Here is a 21,217-nt window from a genome sequence, read left to right as displayed (position 1 = left end):
AAGACCCCCAACAAGATGGATTGGCCAGGTGGCATCATTGATGGCGTCAAGTGTGGCAGCGGTAGTGAGGTTGGCCCAGGATCGGACATTGTTTCACCCTGCTGTGCATGATTTGGAATCAATGTGGTGGCATATAACCACCACCACCATTAATTTTTTTTTAAATGATTACTTTTATTTTACACTGCCTTAAGTAAGTCCTGTTGCAAATGTCTTACTGAGTGTTTTTGTTTTTGTTTTTTTAAAGAACAGAAAACTTAATGAGAGTTTAAACAATAACAATACAAAAAAAAACCCCCAAACTTCACTGTTGTCAAGTCATTTCCAACTCAGAGACTCATAGTTGAATTATCCCCATCAAGTTTCTAAGACAATAAATCTTTATGGCTAGTGACGGCCACATAGTTCTCCCATGGAGTGGTTCGTGAGTTCAAACCACCAACCTTTTTGCTAGCAGCTGAGTGCCTCACCACTAGGCAATCTGGGTTCCTAAAGAATAACAATATGAATCTTGGAATAGGTAAGAAAAAACGTTGGCCAATGGTTTAAAAAGGGAGTAGGATATTTTACAAGACTCTTCTACTCTTAACAACAACAACTACTCTCATATAGAAGGGATTACCATGAGTTAAATCCATTCAACGGCAACTGGTTTGGGTTTTACTGGTCCTGTTCCCTCTCAATGGAACGAGAAGGTAAATTTTCATCTCAATGTGAGATGCCAACAGCTATAGAAATATTTCTTTTTAAGAAGACAAATTAATCATCTCCTAGGTCAGCAGTTCGAAACTACCAGCTATTCCGCGGGAGAAAGATGAGGCTTTCTGCTCCCGTAAAGATTTACAGCCTCGGAAACCCTGTACAGGGTCGCTATGAGTTGGAACCGACTCCACGGCACATAAACACCATCAACACCATTTCAAACTTGGAGTCTTGGTGTGGCACTGTAGGTTAATGTGCCAAAGCCGTTTGAACTGCAAAGCCGTTTGAACTGCAAGGTCAGCAGTTCAAGCTCACCAGTTGCTTCTCGGAACAGGAGCAACCCTATACAGGGTTGCTATGGGTTGGTACTGACTCAATGGCAGTTAACAACAACAATTTCAAACTTGTTAGTAGTTATATAGAATCACCAAATCTAAAAATAATCAATGGGTTATCTATTTTAATGTTCATTGCATCCTTATTCATGAATGTCCGTACCACTTCCTGTTACTGTGTGTATATTTAAGTCTGTTGTTGTTAAGTGCTGTTGAGTTAGTTCTGACTCATAGTGACCCTGTATAAGGTTTCTGAAGAGCAGCTGGTGAATTTGAACCACTGACCTTGCGGTTCACACTGACCTCGCAGTCCAGTGCATTATCCCACAGCACCACACAATCACAAACATTCACTTCCGTAATGATTTACAGCCTAGGAAACTTGATGGGCAGTTCTACTCAGTCCTACAGTGATCTATGTATGAGTCAAGATCTATCGACTTGAAGACTATACACTCATAGGAAAGACAAGTTTGTGAACCACTGTTAGGAATCCTCTGAGCACCATCTGAATGTGAGAGGTGGGACAGTCGTCATCAAAAGGAATGGCAGGTTCAGCTATACATCAACCTTTCGCAAGTATAAACTTGTGTTTAAGCATAACCAATTAGACTCTGTGACAAAAGTAGCTTTTCCAAGAGAAGATTTAGAAACAGTACCTAAGACAGAGAAAGCACGGGTAGTGTAAAATATGACTTTGTCACTATTTTTAATCAGAAGTGGATTTTCACACTTTATATTTTATGTAGTCTTTGTCCTCAGAGCTGACAGTAGAATTGAAAGACTGAGATTAGGGGGTAAAATCATGAACTGTCCAGCCCAAGTGCACAGTGGGGATCCTGGTTCTGCTACCTGCTATCTGTGCAAGCTTAAACTGTTAAATCTCACCACATCTGGTGATGTGGGCTAATGCACAAGACTGAAAGGACGGTTTGAACTGCAAGGTCGGCAGTTCAAGATCACCAGCCGTCTCTCAGAAACCCTATACAAGGTCGCTAAGGGTCAGAATCGACTCAATGCCACTTAACAAAAAAAATAATAAAACAGTATTTAACTCCCCTCCTTGAAATAGTTGAGGTGAGGATTAAGTGAATCAATATTTGAAAACTGCTTAAAATAATGCCAGACCAATGGTTGTGGTAATGGCGTCTTTAGGTGTTGTTCAGTCAGTTCCAATTCATAGTGAACTTACGCACAACAGAACGAAACACTGTCCAGTCCTGTGCCATCTTTGCAATTGTCATTACGTTTGAGTCATTGTTGCTGCTACTGTGTGAATCTATCTCACTAAAGGTCTACCTCTTTTTCTCTGACCCTCTACTTTACCAAAGGAGCTCTGGTAGCGTAGTGGTTACAAATCGGGCTGCGAACCTCAGGGTCAGCAGTTCGAAACTACCAGCTGTTCTGTGGGAGAAAGATGAGGCTTTCTGCTCCCTTAAAGATTTACAGCCTCGGAAACCCTGTACAGGGTCGCTATGAGTCAGAACAGACTCCACAGCACATAACAACAACAACTACTACTTTACCAAGTGATGTCCTTGTCCATTAACTGGTCCCTCTTGATAACATATCCAACGTATGTGATACAAGTGTCACCATCCTCACTTCTAAGGAGCCCTCTGGCTGTACTTCTTCCAAGACAGGTTTGTTTAATCTCAATAAATTGCTGAGAATAAATTATTCTCAATATTTTCAAAGTTCTTCACCAGTACCATAATTCAAAATGCATGAAGTCTTTTCCAGTCTTCCTTATTCATTGTCTAGTTTTCAATGTATGTAAGTGATTAAAAATACCATGATAAGTATTTTTCTTTTTTTAGCATTTTTAAAAAAATGAGATGTCTTTCAGAATGCTGAAACCAGCTTCTAAGTGGGACGTTAAATTCTCAAATTGCCTGTAAAAACTATGTAACCCACATAAAAACTAAAACAAAATCAAGTTGGCAGATCGGTGATTTCTATGGAATAAAGAACTCTTCCTAGCTCAAGGTTCCAGCTGAGTTTCTGGAACTGGACATCTGGGATCACCTCATGCAGCTCTGTTTAAGACTTGAGAAGGGTATTGTGTAAAGTCCTGAACATCTCAGGAAAGTGGGAATAGGAAATGCTCACACACAGCAGAGAGTGTTGCAGCCCAGGGAGACATTCTTGCTCCTGGGGAAGAGCTCAAATGTGCTGGAGGCTGCCTACAAAGAAAAGGAAAGGAAGATGTAATGCTCAAATGCAGAGAGTGGGGGCAAAGTTATGAAAAGTTTTTAGCCATAAACAAACATCTTGAGAAAGGAGCTCTGGTAGTGTAGTGGTTATGAGTCGGGCTGTGAACCACAAGGTCAGCAGTTCGAAACTACCAGCTGTTCCGCGGGAGAAAGATGAGGCTTTCTGCTCCCGTAAAAATTTACAGCCTCGGAAACCCTGTACAGGGTCACTATGAGTTAGAACCGACTCCACGGCACACAACAACAACAAACATCTTGATAGAATGAGTCACTGGGCCTGGGAGCTCAGGACCGTGGTCTTGGGAAACATCAAGGTCAACTGGTATAAACCAATCCACAAACACAATCTTCTACAGACAACTTGGGTGAGCAGTGACTAGGGTCTTAAAAGCCTTTGAGCAGTCATCCAAGGTGCAACTCTGTTAAGAGCAAAGATGAGTGAAGAATACCAAAGACTAAAGGAAACAACCTGTCCAAAGGACTGATGGACCACATGAACCACAGCCTCAACAACTCTGAGAACAGAACTAGATGGTGCCAGACTACCACTACCAATTGCTCTGATCAGGATCAAAATAGAAGGTCCTGGACAGAGGGGAAAAGATGCAGGACACAATTTAACATCATAAAAATGATCAGACTTTGTGGTCCGATGGAGACTCATGGAACCCCCAGCAATAATGCTTTTAGACCTTTCAAATCTGGTAATGAACAGACAGGCCTATAGGGTGAGCAACAGTACTCATACTAGGGTAGTATGCACTTCTGGAACAACCAACCATTTGTGATAAAAAAGGCAGCATTTGTCCAGGACTAAAACTAATAGGGCAGGAAGGGATAAGAAAGAAGGACTAAAGTTAACAATAAATACAGGGGGAGCTGGGAGTAAAACTGTTACAATGTAAGAACTGCAATCAATGCCTCAACTCAAAATGTGTCTAAGCTGGAAAACTGATTTGCTCTGTATGCTTTCATCCAAATCACATTAAAAAATAAAAGCAGCATCAGAGATGGGCTAGGCATGTGGACGGTACAGTATCTTGTGGCCACTGGTAGGAGCTGAGGACTGAGCCCAAGAACAGGAGAGAACTGGGAAGCAGTCCAAGAGCTGTCAAGGGAGCTGACAGGAGCTGCTAGTTCAGTAGCTCCTTGTTTCTTACACATTTCATTCTCCCGCCCACAGCAAAAGTCTGTACTGTGCTCATCCTCACCCAACCTGTTTCAGATTTGGAACAAAGAATAAATCTGAACTTGGTGCTTGTATTCAGTGTTGAATTTTGTATTTTATTAAGCAGTGTCAAAAAAAAAAAAAAAAAGAGTGCGCAACATCTTTTGTCAAGACATTAAATTCATGAATTGTATAAAGTCTCATTTTAGGACAACTAGATCCTGAGAACCACCTCGCCACCACCACTGCCCACCTCAACTGGAGCATGTTCCCTCGTCACTGCTGACCTGGGACTGCAATTCAAAACACCAATTGGGTGGGACATACAGATACTTATAGATGCTGCTGGGACTCAGGCCATCATATTGTCTTTGGGATTTAGAATCCCAGCAGCAAGTTACATAAGGGCAGTGTGACTTTCTTTGATGAAAACCGGAGATAGGTACATTCTTCTTTAACAGGTTTCTTACTGGAGCTGGAGCTTGGTGCATCCTTGAAGGATTCTGTTTCAGAGGAACGAGGCACTGCAGTAGGGTGGAAGGAATGCTGAGCTGGAGGTTAGCACACTGTGTTGGGTTCTGCATGTACTTTGAGGTTATCTAGATCTGTGCGGTTCAATATTGTAGCCATTAAAAGAGTAACTGAACATAAGTAATAGGAATGTTCTTGCAGGCATTTCAAGAACTGAACGTAAGTAATAGGAATGTTCTTGCAGGCATTTCAAATGCTTCATTAGCTACAGGGGACTAAAGGCTACTGTGTATTGGATTCTACAGATATAGAGACGTCCATGCTCTGGTAGCGTGTTGTTGTTATTAAGTGCCGTCAAGTCGATTCCAACCCATAGCGACCCTGCATAGGGTTTCCAAGGAGCAGCTGGTGAGCTTGAACCACCGACCTTGCAGTTCAAACAGCTTTGCAGTCTGTTGCATTAACCCACAGCGCCACACCAGGACTCCTGGTAGAGCAGTGATTACAAATTGGGCTGCTAACCTCAGGGTCAGCAGTCCAAAATTACCAGCTGTTCCACAGAAGAAAGATGAGGTTTTCTGCTCCCATAAAAATTTACAGCCTCGGAAACCCTGTACAGGGTCGCTATGAGTCAGAATCGACTCCACGGCACATAACAACAACAACATGGACAGCATGCCAGGACTCAATCACTTCACTGACTAAATGGGGTAACAATCTTTGGCTTGCCTGATGGCCAACATTTGTATCAGATACCACTTCCACAAGGCAGCTCGACATGAGCAGCCGTCTGCAATGTTTTGAGCATCCAACTATGACAATTATTCTGAATGTATGGCTTCATATAATCCTCACAATCTTCTAGATGAAATAGCAGTATTGTCTCCATTTTAAATCAGGGTTTTGAACTGGTATGAAGCGGTTCAGCCAATGCCAATGAAACAAAACTGGAAAAGACCCAAATTTTTACAATTTGAATGACCTGGAACATTGACCAGAATAGGAAAAATTACAGGTTGAAGCCCTGGAATGGGAGACTCAGGAGAGCCAAAATGAACCCTTTCAAGAGTTTGATGTGTGGCAATGGATTACTGCCAGGGTTGTCAAAGGGGACCTACATTCAAAGCTTGTGATCAGCTACCATCTTGGAGCTGGGCACTGCTTGGTAAAGTGGAGGGTCAGGAAAAAAGAGAAAGACCCCCAATGCGATGGATTGGCAAAGTGGCAGCAACAATGGACTCAAGTGTGGCAACAATTGTGAGGTTGGTGCAGGACCAGGCAGTGTTTTGTTCTGTTGTGCATAAGGTCGCTATGAGTCAGTTCAACTCAACAGCACCTAAAAACTACAACAACTGCTGTTTTCCACTCAACCTGTTAGGGGACAGTTAGTTGCTACGCAATACTCATACTGCCCTTGTTTTTTAAGAGGGAGATTGAGTTTCTAGCAGGGCTTCAACTGTCACTTTTCCTAGTTCAAAGCCCCAGTTTTTACAGATGAAGTAACACAGTATGAAGACACTGAATAGTTTGCTCAGTCATACTGCTAAAACAGGGATTCCAGTGCACATCACTCTGACTCTGACACCTGTCAGAGTAACACCATCGCTTCTCCATAGATGTTTCATAGTCTCCTCCAACTTAGATTCACTGGACTTGAATTCCACTCTGATAGCATTTCTTGGGGTATTTTTATGGATCCTTCCACCTTCATTTTCCGTAAGTTACTACAGAGTTATGTGGTTCTGAGAGTTGCTAGGTTTTTTTCTTATACATGAAAGAAAGTTAATTGTTAGTTGTGTGCAAGTAATGTCATGAAATATGTATCTTAACAAAAAGACTGCATTTTAACAAAGAGACTGATAGGGACTCATTTGCACATAGACATGTGTGAATGTTTATAGGACAAAGTCTATATTAAACCCTCTCATAATGGAGTCCTGGTGTGGTGCTATATGTAGGCTAATTAATGCAGTAGACTGCAGGTCAGTTTGAGCCATAAGGTTCGCGGTTCAATTTCATCAGCCACTTTTTGGAAACCCTATACAGGATCACTAAGAGTCAGAACTGACTCGAAGGCACTTAACAACAGCAACAACATGATACGGCTCTGTAGGATAAGCACTGGACTGCTAATCGCAAGGTTGGTGGTTCAAACCCACCAGGGTTGCTATGAGCATACACTTAACAATGACATAATGGAAACAGGGTATATGTAAAAAAGTATCATACACAAGATTAAAAGTTAAATAACTGAATGAAGGAAATGAACTAATTTTGCAGATAAAGAGTATTATCCTGAATATATAAAAAGTACATAAAATAAATAAGAGCAAGACTAAAACTAATAGAAAATTAAGTAGCGCCTAAGAAAACAGATACTGACTCGGCTGGGTAGGCGCTTTTGCTGTTGTTGCATTATAAAGTGCTATCGAGTTGGTTCTGCCTCAAAGCAATCCTACTAAGGGTTTCTGAGGAGCAGACAGTGGGTTTGAACCACTGACCTTGTGATTTAGCAGCCCAATGCTTACCCTAAAATGCCATACCAGTCTCAGGTGCTAAAATTGCTCAGTACCTTGATCTAGGGATTAGTTATCCAGGTGCATACATATATAAAATGTCATTGAAATGCATACTCAAATTTAAATAAAGTTATGTGGTATTTTAGAAATAAAAAAAAAAAAAAACATGTAAACTGAAATACAAACTCAAGAGTTCTTTAGTGTCAGAAAAGTATGTATCTCTTTGCTCACCATAAAATGAATGTAAGAGGGTTGAAATGAATTAGAAATACAGTAGTTGGGTTACTTGGATGTATTTGATAAAAATGTTCTCTCAAAGTAACCTATATTTCCTGTATCAGAAACAGTGATGAAACCACCAAGCAGATTCACTATTTCTCATCATTCCCATTAAACAAATCTATAGCACTGCCCCTTCCTCATTCTGCATATAGTTTTAGGCAGACATCCAAGTCTTCTAGTATCTTTTAGCTGTAAAGTCATATTTCATTGATCAAAGCTGTCCAGTCCCATATACTAACAGTAATTTTAAAAACTGGTCAATCCAAAATCTGAGGTCTTCCTCATGCCCCAGTTCAGCTTGTTTCAAGAGTAGAAGTCTGCACTCTCTCCACTTTTTCTACTTGCTATTGTTTCTGATCCTCCAGGGCAGATCCAGGGAAAAAGTAGTCTGATATGATGGTACAGATATAGTCTGTCCTTGGTTCTGTATGTGGGCTAGGTGGACAGTGGCTTTGTCAGGATCCTGTGGGGCATCTGGGAGAATTTTTAGAAATGTTTTTGCTGGAGAATTAGGCCAGGTCCTTGACTCAGTCCATGTCTTACCTCCACCCCAGGCCCTGGGCTGCCAGTGGCCCACTTCACCAGACTCCCTATCTGCATAGCATTGACCCCAGCTAGTCCTCTTGGGTGAATCCAAGGCAATGCAGGCTGGCTTTCAGATGATGCACCTAATTCACAGAAACATTTATGAATATAGTTCATTCCCAATGCATATACACAGCTCACCATTTGGCCCCAAGCAAGTACCTCCCACCTTTACACAGGACAGATTAACTGGGTGGTATCCTTGAAGGTTCTCTCAACTGGCTGGAGGTAAGAGGGAAACATCACCTCCCCTTTCTCAATGGTGCTAGGGAACTTACACTGACTGCTCTTCCCCCAAAATCACTTTCTTTGAGTTCTCCCACTTCAACCTTTCATAGGGGGGTGGTGAATGATGGCAGGGCTGGTTTCACAAGCTTTAAGCTCATTTACTTAGGTGACCTAGCAACTCTTTAGGCTTATGATTCCTCCTTTGTGTCTTTGGTCCTTTGCTTGAAGGCTTGAGACAACCAGATTGAATAGTCTATCCTACTACTCATTACAGTAAGTATATGTGCCATTGCTGTTAGTGGTCATCGAGTTGTTAGTTGCCACTGCATGGTCTTGCACCATCTTCATGATCATTGGCATGTTTGAGTCCACTGTTGGGGATATTGTGTCAATCATCTCATTTCAGGGGTCCTTTGTTTTCACTGAATGACCCTCAACTTTACCAATCATGATGTTCTTGCCAATGATTGGCCTTTCTTGATGATAAGTCCAAAATAAGCGAGTCAAAGTCTTGCCATCCTTACTTCTAATGAGTATTCTGCTGGTCTTTCTTCTAAGATTGACTTGGTAGTTCTTTTAGTAGTGCACAGTATAGTCAACATTCTTTGTCAATACTATAATTTGAAAGCATCAGTTCTTCTTCTGACTTTCATTTTCATTATCTAACTTCTTCAAGCACATGAGATACATGACAAAGAACAACAAGCTTGGATCACGGGTAACTTAGTCATCCAAGTGACAGCTTTGGTTTGGAAAACCATTAACCCTTTCTTGACCAAATTACTTTCTATTCTGAATTTTCTGTTGATAGCATGTGTTTCCAGTAATGACAGGCATGCTGAAATCAAGGAAAACAAATTTTTTGAGGTAATGTGTAGTTTTGATACAATTATCTGAGACACATACGTCCTAAATGGGCTCTAGTGGTAGAATAGATTGGGTGAGTCCTGCTTCTTAAGTCATGCAGTTCTACAGGCCCCTACCATGTTGGAGGAGAGCACAGTGGCTCTATAGGATAAGCACTAGACTTTTAGACATAAGGTCAGTGGTTCAAGCCCAGCAACCACTCCACAGGGGAAAGATAAGGCTTTGTGATCCTCCAAAGATATATAGTCTCAGAAACTCTATACAGGGCCACTGAGATGGAACCAATTCATGGCACTTAACAACAACAACAATCTTGGCTTATATCTACTGTAGTGTTGGTGTAGGGCTATAAGGTTAAGGAGGACTTGATCACAAGGTCCATTTGAACTGTAAGATCAGTGGTTCAATCTCAGCAGCCACTCCTCAGAAACCTTACACAGGGTTGCTTTGAGACAGAACTGACTCACTGACACTTGCCAACAGCAATCATGTAGCAGCACATACTACAATGGGAAAAGCAGCTTCCCAAGAAACCCAGGAAGCTGAAAATATTGACAAATGTTACATGAAGGAGCTTCAAAAAAGTTCCTGGAAAAATCCCATTATCTTTTCATCCCATTTCCCACAAACTTTTTGAAGCCCCCTCATGTGTCTCATGGGTGACACAAGGGTTAAAGAGGTGTTGTTGTTTTTTTAATTGTGTTGTTGTTGTTGCTGATTTCTTTTGCAGATTTGCTGCAATTGTGATAGCTGTAAGTGAACTATAAGTCTTTTCCCAGTGACTGGAAGCTTTGTGAGGTCAGATGCCCCTTGTAACGTCTCACGCATGCTCAGTGTGAGCCTACTCCTGTGCTCAATGATCAAGTCTTGTCATGAACGAATCAAGGAGGTGAGAAAATGGACCAAGGAATAGCAACAATCTCTCCACAATCTTGAGGAGTGTATTTTTACATAACTAGGTCAATTTTGTTTGTTTTCATGCTTTTAAAAACCTTTTTCTAATCTTGCTGTTAAGAAAACATGTGTGGGAGAAGAGTGGAGTGTGGGACCCTACCCAGAGAAACAATGATGCCAGAGATGGAAGCAGAGACAATGACGTGGAGAGATGGAGTGGCTGGGAACTCTAGACCCAGAGAGGGAGAGGGGCTGTGTGCTGACGACCGGGGGGCAGGCTTGCAGGGTATACCCTTTGGTTGCTTGATGATGCATGTACCCATGTAACCATAGCAATGAAACGATATACAATAGGATGAATGTAAAGCTAATGCTCTCCCATGTGAACTATCACATCATTCACAATAACACATTAAAAAAAAAAAAGAAAGAAAACATGTGATCATTTCTTCCTTAGCCACCAGTCACTTAGTGTCTAGAGTTTGAATGAAATCCGCTGGAAACCTGTGGAGTCAGCTGCAGGCTCTGGCATCCTGCTATTCTATGATTTATAAAATGCCTCAATGAAGTGGACAGAGTATCTGTTCAAAATTGATTGGTCAATAAGGTGATTTGAGAAAATCAAAATTGCTGTAGATCATATATGATTGAAACTCTAGCACAGATCTTTGATTGTCCACTGCCGGTCTCAAAGCACTTCACTCACATGTCTGTCTGCAGAAAATAAAAGTAATTGAAGAAGCCCTCTGGTTAAAAATTCTGCAGCCCTAGCCTCTGCAGAGAGCCCTGGAGGTGTGAAAATGGCAGAAAGAACTCCCCGCAGGAGATGCTAGAGAAGTGTGTGGACACCTCATGAGAACATTTCCCTCATACTCTGATTCTCTACAGACACAGCCCTCATCGCTGGTCCTTTAGTGGTTAGTCTCTATCATGGCTAACTCTTTACCAACCTCCAAAACCCAAACCCTCTACCTTTAGTTGATTCACACATGTCATAGCGACCCTATAGGACTGCTCAAGACAATAAATCTTTACAGAAGCAGATGGTCTCATGGAGTGGCTGCTGGTTTCAAACCACTAGCCTCTGGCTAGCAGTGCAACTCTTAACCCACTGCATCACCTGAGCTTTACAGGCTGGGAAATGATTCCTGAAGAAAATGAACAGCAGCAATATGAATGTGTGAACTCAGTTCACAGCTACTTACTGGGCATCTGCCACGTGCCCACCTCTACAGATCTAGGTGAAAGGAAAAATAAACTCTGATGCAAGGAGCTTACAGCTAAGTGTGCGGAGATGAATGTGCATCTCTCCTGTATTTTAGCTGGAACTGATTTAGTCACATAATTCTTTGTTGTGGTATATAAGTCCTGGGATGTTAAGGTAGGATCAGCAGTGGACAGCTAATCACAAGCTTGGTGGTTCAAATCTACTAGCTCCTTAGAAACCTACATAGGGTCACAATGAGTCATCACTTCTTATACTCAACATCACCTTTCATTTTAACCACATCTTTGGCAGAGGGAAAGCAAAGGAAAACCTTTTCAGATGAGGAAACCAACACCCAGAAAGACTGAGTTCCTGGCTCCTTAGAAGACAGGCTTGCAGAACTGAATAACAACAGGTCCCTCAACACTAGGCTATTGCTCCTTCTTCTAGTTCTCATCCAAAGCAAATGGAAGAAACCTAGTGTGTCCTTGTGATTTCCCTTTCAGCTTAAGAGGCAAAAAATAAGTGAAAAGTCTTAACAAAGGAAGAGAAACTAGATTACTGTAGATGCAAATTTTTAGAATAATAATAATTTTAAAAATCTGACTTCACCAAATACTTATTAAAGAAAAGGCTAGAAGCTGAGGAATAAAGGCCCATGGACTGAGAAAGGCTGTGTGCCTGTGGTCAGGAGGCTGGCTTGCAAAATGTGTCCTTTGGACATTTAAATTAATACATATTTTCAGTGTGGTATGTGTACATTACACTGGAGGGCGTAAGGTTTAGGGGATCACAACTTAGGGAAACTTAATTTTTCTGGAGAAGCAACCCCCTAATTCTGCAACATTTCATTCTTCCTGAATAAAGTTCAGGGTACTCTCCACATATTGTTGTTGTTTGTTGCTAAGGGATATCGAGTTGGTTCTGACTCATAACAACCCAGTACGGGTTTCCAAGGAGTGGCTGGTGGGTTTGAATAACCAATCTCTCGGTTAGTAGTCCAGAGTTTATCCTAGAGCGCCACACCAGGACTCTTTCTAACTCGTAGTGACCCTGTATAGGGTTTCTAAGGAGTGGCTGGTGAGTTTGAACCATCGTCCTTGTTCAAACTGACCTTGCAGTCCGTTGCTTATCCTACAGTGCCATCTCAGAAGTACCAATGTTGTCAGGTACCATCGAGTCGGTGGTAGTTACCTTTAATAGATGTAACAAATGAGAAATAAATACATGTCTAACACATTGTAGGAATCCTGGTGTGTCCAGGGTTACTATGAGTTGGAACTGACTCGACAGCACTTAACAACAACAATATATTGTAGTAAACTTATTTCCCTAGGTTATCTGGGAACAAATCCTTGTCTTAATACTTCATTATAGCACTTCTAATTTTCATAAATTGAAGCAGTATCCCTGGGGAGTTTGCCATACGAGGAAAAATGCAATTGTTACCATGATTGACTATATTTTAGAAGTACTTCCTACTCAGTTTTTAAAAGCTAGGGATTCAAAATAATCAGGTTACCACACTAATATTACACTCTTCCCTAAATAGAGTCATCTGGTACAGAGTCAATCAGATCATTAAAAACCATTGTGCCCAACCCCTTTATTTTATGATGTGAAAACCAAAGACAAGGAAGATGAAAGCTAGTGGACTGACTGTGATTACAGCCCAAGTTTTTGGACTAGTAGTCCTATCTTCTAGTTAGAACTTGCCTTTAGGAGAGTATGATATTGTTGTTGTTAAGTGCCATCGAGTTTGTTCCAACTCATAGAGACCCCATATACGGTTTCCAAGGAGAGGCTGGTGAGTTTGAACCACCAAGCTTATGGTTAACAGTCAAAAGCCCCATCAGGATTCCTAGGTGAGTACAGACCTTTAGATAAACTTTAATGAAGACACCAAGATGGTTCAGACTGGAAACAGTCCTTGAAAGCAGCCTGTGGACACACGGGGTAACTGGCCTCACAGATTTCTGCATATTGTCTGTGGTGACTTTCAGGACCATGAGCCCAAGTGAGCTATGTCTAGTTTAACTATCTGCCAACCCATTACCGATATGTGCTCAAACTGCCCATTGTGGAAGCAAATGACTACCAGGAGCAATAGAGAAAAGGAAAGAAAAGAAACCTGGAGACTCAAGTCAGCAAACAATGTCCTAAAACAGTTACCAATCAGCAGAAATGTAACAGAAATGCTCTGCACATCATGTACTTGTGCAAATGACCGAGAACTGTTGGGATCACAAAGTGACAGGATGTAAGATGAGGTTATATTGGGACACTTGGAAACCAACTGCAGATCCCCAAATCTATTCAGACATGCAAGAAAGGTAAGAAATGAAAAATGAATCCGTGAGAAAGAACTTTCTTTGGTACATCACTTACTCACTCACTCCCTGCCGTTGAGTTGATTCTTATAGTATATGTGTATGGTTTCCCAGGCTATAAATCTTCACAGGAGCAGAAAAAATCTCATCTTTCTCTCAAGAAGCAGCTGAAGGTTTGAACTGCTGACCTTGCAGTTAGCAGTCCAGTGCTTATCCTACAGAGTTGCACAGGCAGGTAAGGTCTATATTTTATTTAATAATCTTGTCAGAAGAAAAGACTGAATACCTGAGTAATTAATACCACTCATACATACCCCTGACATACAGGGAGACTAAGAAGATGAGATTCCTAGTGTTGCCCCTCTGATTGGAACTGAAGACAGAAATTCTTCTGAACTTAGATTGCAAAGTATCTGAATTATTCACACAAAAGCCAATACTTGCGTGCTTTTGGACTAGAGCTAATAACCACCAGAACACCATGTGAATAAAGAGACTTTCGGTTTTGCATCTGATCACTTTCTATTCCAATGACTTATTGCTATTCAACCTAATACTGACCAACCCACCCACCATATGAAAAGTCTAATTTATCTGTCAAAACAGATGATAAGACCTTACTAGAAATCTCTTTATATTATAAGTAAGAGATTCAGTATACCAATCTCTCCACATCTATGAATTTTTATTACCAAAATTAAACAATCCAAGCATGCAGTAATTTGTCTTTTCTAGTTAATTTGAGTGTTATGTGTAATAACATAGTCCACAAAGACAACGTTGTACACCTACTTTGGTGAGTAGCTACTGTGGTCTTAAAAGTTTCTGAGCAACCATTAAAGATGAAATTTTGAAATCTCCTTGTTTGGAACATAGAAAAATGAAGAGAATCAATCAAAGACTATAAGAAAAAATTAATCCAAAGGACTAAAGGTCTATGAAGTAAAGATTTACAGCCTTGCAAACCCTATACAGGGTTGCCATGAGTCGGAACAGACTCCATGGCACACTGCCACTACCATCACCACCATAAAGTAAATAATAACACCAGGGAGGAATGTACTCTTCAGTACAATTAACCATATGTGACCAAAAGGTTATTATTTTTCCCAAAACAAAGCTCACATGGCAGGAGGGGGCAACAAAGGAGGACAAATGGAAATGGGGAACCAAGAGAGAAAGTGGGGAGTATGTTGTTACATTGGGGGAATTGCAAACAATGTCACAAAACAAAATGTGTATAAATGTTTGAATGGAAAACTAATTTGCTCTGTGAACATCATACAAACTACAACAAAAAATAATAAAAGAAAAAAAGGATTAAATGTGAACTATGAGAGATTCCTGTTAGAAATCATTAGAAAAAGAAGGAACTGGGGATTGAGAAAACATAGGTAGGCTTTTAGGGGAGGACTCCTGGTGTGGACCTGTAGGATCAGCATTGGATTGTGAACCACAGGTTGGCAGTTCAAACCCACCAGCTGCTTCTGGGAAACAGGGCTGCTATGAGTTGAAACAACTCAACAGCACTTAACAACAACAACAATAGGGAAAGAAGGTTAGAGGGGTTGTTTTTCAGAAGAGACTCAGAAGAGAAGAGCAGACAGAGGCCAAGTCCGTATAGTTCTTGATTCAGAATAGGTGACTATTTGAGTCTTGGCATGAACTTGTTATGGACCAAACAGATTGGGAAAGAGAACTGTTCAGCCTAGTCTGTCGAAGATACACTGCATTTCTGGAGCTACTGTGGGTCCCATAAATTAGGAGTCAAGGTTCTGAATCTTAAACCAGAATGGAATGCGATGAAAGATCAGAAAAGAGAGAAAAGTTCATTATCATGTTGATCTGTGATGATTCACAATGAATTAAAAAGCATCTCACTGGAATTATAGAGAAAAGAGACTAGACATTTCCAATGACAAGGATGGTTCTTAGAATTTGAGTCATGTAGGATCCATTTCTATCTGTTAAAGATGTGTGAAAAAAATTATATCCTTTATTTAGTGTGCTGTCTTTATTGCTTTTATTTGAATGAATATTTATTTATTTATATGGGCTTATTTGTAGTGATACTCAAGTCTTACTTTTCCTGATTAGTAAATTCCCCTATCACAAATGTTTGGGGAGCCTGGCCTCAATCGTGACCCTGTTGGATGCACTGTTGTGACCACAGGACCATGAATCAGATCCATGATAGTCCTGGGACCTCTTTGTTTTTCTCTTTATAATGTATGATGCTTCTAACTAACTCACATCATAGGCATTTCATATGCTCTGAGCTGATCCATGTAGTGTCCCTTTCTTTCTCCTCAAATCTCTCCTGTCAGGGGTGCTAGTTAGCCCTGGGTTCAGGAGGATCTGCTCACTGTTTGGTAGTAGGTAAGAAAAATACTCAGGTCTTGCTTTATTTTGCAAAATGGATATATAAGTCTGCAAATCTGCACTGAAAATTCACAGATAGGTAACAAATGGCTGTTTGGGCAGTATGATACAACTTAGAAAAAAAGAGTACTCAGAACCCAAACTTCAAAGGTCATGAGGCGAAATCCCTCCTGCCACAGGTTGAGAGAACACTCACTGACCAGACGCCCATATCAGGTCCCACGTTGCTTACTGCCACGCACACTGCAGTTCTACCCAAAGAGAAGACACCGTGAGAACAACCCTGTGGTTAGTGCCCACTGGTGAGTGCTGCCACCACAGTGGGCCCTGGAAGATGCTGTTGCTTAGTTTCCATCTCATCAGCTCTGATTCATGATGACCACATGTACAAGAGACTTCACAGGCAACACTGCCTGGTGTTGGACCACCTTCATGATCATTACTATGTGCAAATCCATGGTTGTGGCCATTGCATGTTCTGAATGCCTTCTACCCTAGGGGGTTCACCTTCCAGTACTATATTGTATAAACTTCTATTGTGATCCACAATAGGTTTTTAGTGGCTAATTTTGAAAAGTAGATCTCTATGCCTTTCAATCTACTGTCTTACTCTGGAAACTCCAGAGACCTGTCCAAAATGAGAGAGCCTACTGGTATTTGAAACAGCAATGGTATAGCTTCCAGTATCATAGCACCATGCAAGTTATCACAGTATTACCAACTGACACATGCGTGGTGACTTGGAAGAAGAGGGAAGGTCTCTTTCACCATGCCATGTGACTTGTAGATCTGAAACAGACCTCTGCTTCTTGTTGCAGCTGATGTTGGCAATATGCATATGTTTGCTTTGATCTGTATGGTTATTCTCTTTCTCCCAGGTCCATTTTATTGATTTCAAAGCCTAACTCTAAAGAATCTTGAGGTTTTTTACGTGTACAACAACTTTAAAAGGCGAGTTAAAAAAAAATTCTTAGAAGTAATTAATGAGGTCATGGAATTACCTGTGTGTGCTTGGACACCCAGTGACGTAGAACATTTAGAACTCGATTGGTGGCTGTCCTACGTATAATGAACTCCTTGTCGCATGTTTTCTCAGTGTTGTTAAATCCTTCGGAGAAAAAGAACATGCACACATTGTAGTTAAAGCCAATCCCAAGGAACCTGGAAAGGTCACTTATTTTTGGACATTGGTTCATGAAACTCACAGATGACGCATCTTGGCAGAAGTGCAAGTGGCTTCAGAGTGTTGTGAGTTTAGCTTACCTGTTATTCTCTCAGCAGCACATTACAAGAGCAATTACATGAATAATATTACATAGTTATTTATTAAAGGCCACTGATAAAGCTAAAGCTGGTTTAATGAGGCTTCCATTTATGCCGGTCTTATTCTATAATGCAACATCAAATAGGAGTTTTAACAATTGTCATTGTTGTTAAGTGCCATCGAGTCAGCTTCAAATCATAGCAACCCTGTATACAGTTTCTGAAGGAACCCTGGGAGTGTAGTAGATTATGAGTTGGACTTCTAACTGCAAGGTCAGCAGTTCAAATCTACCAGCTGCTCTGCAGGGGAAAGATGAGGCTTTCTGCTTCCATAAAGATTTACAGCCTCAGAAACCCTACACAGGGTCACTATGAGTTGTAGCCAACTTGATGACATGCAACCACCACCACCATAGGGTTTCTGAGGCTGTAAATCTTTGCAGGAGCGGACCACAGCCTTCAGTATGGATTGCATTTCAATGTTAAGGAAAAAAAATCTTCACCACTGGACCAATAAACAACATTCTTATTAATGGACAAAAGATTGAAGTTGTCAAGGACTTCATTCTTCTTGGATCAAGTATCAACACTCATGGAAGCAGCAGTCAAGAAGTCAAACAACATATTGAATTAGGCAAATCTGCTACACAAGACCTTTTTAAAGTGTTGAAGAGCAAAGATGTCAGCTTGAGGACTAAGGTGCGCCTGACCCAAGCCATGGTTTTCAATAACCTCATATGCAAGTGAAAGTTGGACAGTGAATAAGGGAAGACTATAGAAGAATTGATGTTTCTGAGTTATGGTGTTGGAGGAGAATACTGAAAGTACCATGGGCTGCCAAAAGAACCAACAGATCTGTGTTGGAAGAAATGCAACCAGAGTGCTCCTTGGAAGCCAGGATGGCCAAACTTTGTCTCTAATACCTTGGACACATTGTCAGGAGGACCAGTTGCTGGAGAAGGATATCATGTTTGGTAAGTTGGAGGGTCAGAGAAAAAGAGGAAGACCCCCAGCAAGATGGATTGGCAAAGTGGTAGCATCAGTGGGCTCAAGTGTGGCAACAATTGTGAGGTTGGCCCAAGACCAAGTAGTGTTCCGTTCTGTTGTACATAGGGTAACTATGAGTCGATACTGACTTGATGGCACCTAACAACAACAACAATAACAAATCATAAAGAAGAATACATTTCCTTTGGAAATTAATTAAAGCCTTCTATAACTTTACAAGCAAACTTCTTGTAAGAGTTTATGTATGCACTGACTCTATTTTCTCATTTCCTACTCTCACTACATCCTACTCCCATCTCTAAATCAGAACAGCTACCATTAAGGTCATTAAAAACCTCTACCCACAGCCAGTGGACTGACAAAAATCTCTTCAGGGGAAATCTCACTTTAAGCCTATCATTTAAATTACCACCTCACACATCTATATCCCCAGATCTCTTATCTGAGTTCCAGAGCCACATATCCAACTGGTACATTCCTCTTCAATGATTCAAAAACATCTCAAACTCAATATATCTCAAAGAAAAACCCATAACTTTTCCACCAGACTTTGTCTTCTCTTAGTATTTTTCCCTGTCTCAGTAAAGACCCACAAGCATCTATCTAATCAGTTTAAGCCTGAAGCTTTGGAATTAGTCCTTAGGTCTCTCTCTTCCTATAAAAGTATACTATAAAAGTAACCTCTCTCAAACATGTCTTCATCTTTCTATCTACAAATCCCATACTACAGATGAATTACCAGCAACTCTCATCTGGTCCACTATAGTAGCCTCCCAACTGACTCCATGGTGTCATGCTTGCTCTTCTCAAATATATTCTCATCATTGCATTCAGAATGGAAGAAATGAGGGGGCAAAAGAGAAGACCAGAAAACTTCAAAGGGCAATTCATGAAGACAAAGTCAAATATTATAATAAAATGTACAAAGATCTGGAGTTAGAAAATCAAAAATGAAGAATACTTTCAAGCTGAAGGAACTGAGAAAAAAGTTCAGGCCTTGATTTGAAATACTGAAGAATTCTTTGGGCAAAATGCTGAATGATATAGAAACCATCAAAAGCAGATGGAAGGAATATATATAGTCACTGTACCAAAAAGAAATGGTCCATGTTTAACTGTTTTAACAGGTAGCATATGATCAAGAGCCAATGGTACTGAAGGATGATGTCCAAGCTTCATTGAAGGCACTGGCAAAGAACAAGGCTCCAGGAATTAATGGAATACAAATTGAAATCTTTCAACAAACAGAGGCAGCACTAGAGGCATTCACTTAACTCTGCCAAGAAATTTGGAAGACAACTATCTGGCCTCTAAATTTCTTGGGAGAGATTTGTATTTGTGCCAATTCCAATGGAATGCAGAAATCATTGGACAATATCATTAATATCACAAGAAAGTAAAATATTGCTCAAGATAATTTAAAAATGGCTGCAACATTACATTGACAGGCAACTGTCAAAGTTTCAAGCCACAATCAGACAAGGATGTGAAATGAGGGCTATAACTGCTGACATCATACAGATCCTGAATGAAAGGCCTTAAACATGACCTATACATTTTTCGATGATTTGACACCTAGTGCCCTCCCCAGCCTTTTCTGGAATCCTGTTCTTCTGATTCTTTCATCTGACATCTTACCACTTGTCTTCTACTATTTTATCCTCAACCCTGGGCCTTTGCACATGCTGCTGTATTGAAAAATGATCACTCCCCTTTTCACCTAGAAGGGACCCTGGTGGTACAGTGGGTTATGTTAGGTTGCTAACCTTAAGGTCAATGGTTTGAATCCACCAGCCACTATGCAGAAAAAGATGAGACTGTCTACTCCCATAAAGATTTATAGTCTTAGAAGCAATTCTACTCTGTCCTAAGGGGTCACTATGAGGAGAAATCAACTTGATGGTAGTGGGTTTGGTTTGGGGTTTTGGTTTCACCTAGTAAATATTCATTCCTGCTTCTTATTTCACCTCCCCAAGTGAGACTTTCCCAGTTTGAGTTGGACCAATCACCTATTGCATAAATCACAGCACCACACACATTTCCATTATAGCACTTACTACATTTGCAGTTTTACACTTATTAATGTATTGGATCAATGTTAAATTCTCTGAAATAAAAAGAGTTGTTGCTGTGTTTGGGCATATGCTGAACAATCTGAGAGGACTCCAAATTTCATGGAAAATGGAATGAAAAGACAACAGAATTTTTCCACAAACGTTTTGAAGCATCCTTATATTTATTTGCTGAATGAATGAATGGAAGTTTGGATTATAACAGCTTGTTGTTGTTGTTATTGTTGCTGTGTGCCTTCAAGTCAATTTCAACTCTTTTAGTGACTCTATGACAGAGGAGAATGGTGGATGTCCTAGGTTATATAGGAGCAGATTGCCAAGCCTTTTCTCCCATGGAACTACTGGTTTGTTTAAACAGCCAACAGATTGGTTAACAACTTAGCACTTAACCATTATATCACCAGAGTGCCTCTTAGTAAAAGCTTACTAAATAATGAATGGGATCTGAACATATGATAAGATATGAATGCAAGGATGAGTGTGTGAATGACTGAATATACAGTCCTCAGAGTTTATGACTGCCACTCTTCTGTCAGTTTGTCATACTGTGGTGGCTTGTGAGTTGTTGTGATTATGAAAGCTATGCCAACAATATTTTAAATACCAGCAGGGTCACCCATGGTGGACAGGTTTCTAATGAGCTTCCAGACAAAGACAGACTAGGAGGAAGGAGTGACAAACTATTTCC

General features: G+C 40.7%; 1 protein-coding gene across 1 annotated transcript in view; it reads right to left on the bottom strand.

The window, feature by feature from the left end:
* Positions 1-21,217, bottom strand: part of RASGRF2 (Ras protein-specific guanine nucleotide-releasing factor 2) — a 340,705-nt gene that overhangs the window by 57,881 nt on the left and 261,607 nt on the right. The window contains exon 18 of the mRNA XM_006870586.1: positions 17,188-17,294. Within this exon, the coding sequence (XP_006870648.1) occupies positions 17,188-17,294 (107 nt within the window). The remainder of the gene's footprint in view (positions 1-17,187; positions 17,295-21,217) is intronic.

The sequence above is a fragment of the Chrysochloris asiatica genome, unplaced genomic scaffold (assembly GCF_000296735.1).
Source record: "Chrysochloris asiatica unplaced genomic scaffold, ChrAsi1.0 scaffold00145, whole genome shotgun sequence".
Taxonomy (NCBI): domain Eukaryota; kingdom Metazoa; phylum Chordata; class Mammalia; order Afrosoricida; family Chrysochloridae; genus Chrysochloris; species Chrysochloris asiatica.
The sequence above is the reverse complement of the archived record's forward strand: the minus strand, read 5'-3'. Positions and strand labels throughout refer to the sequence as shown.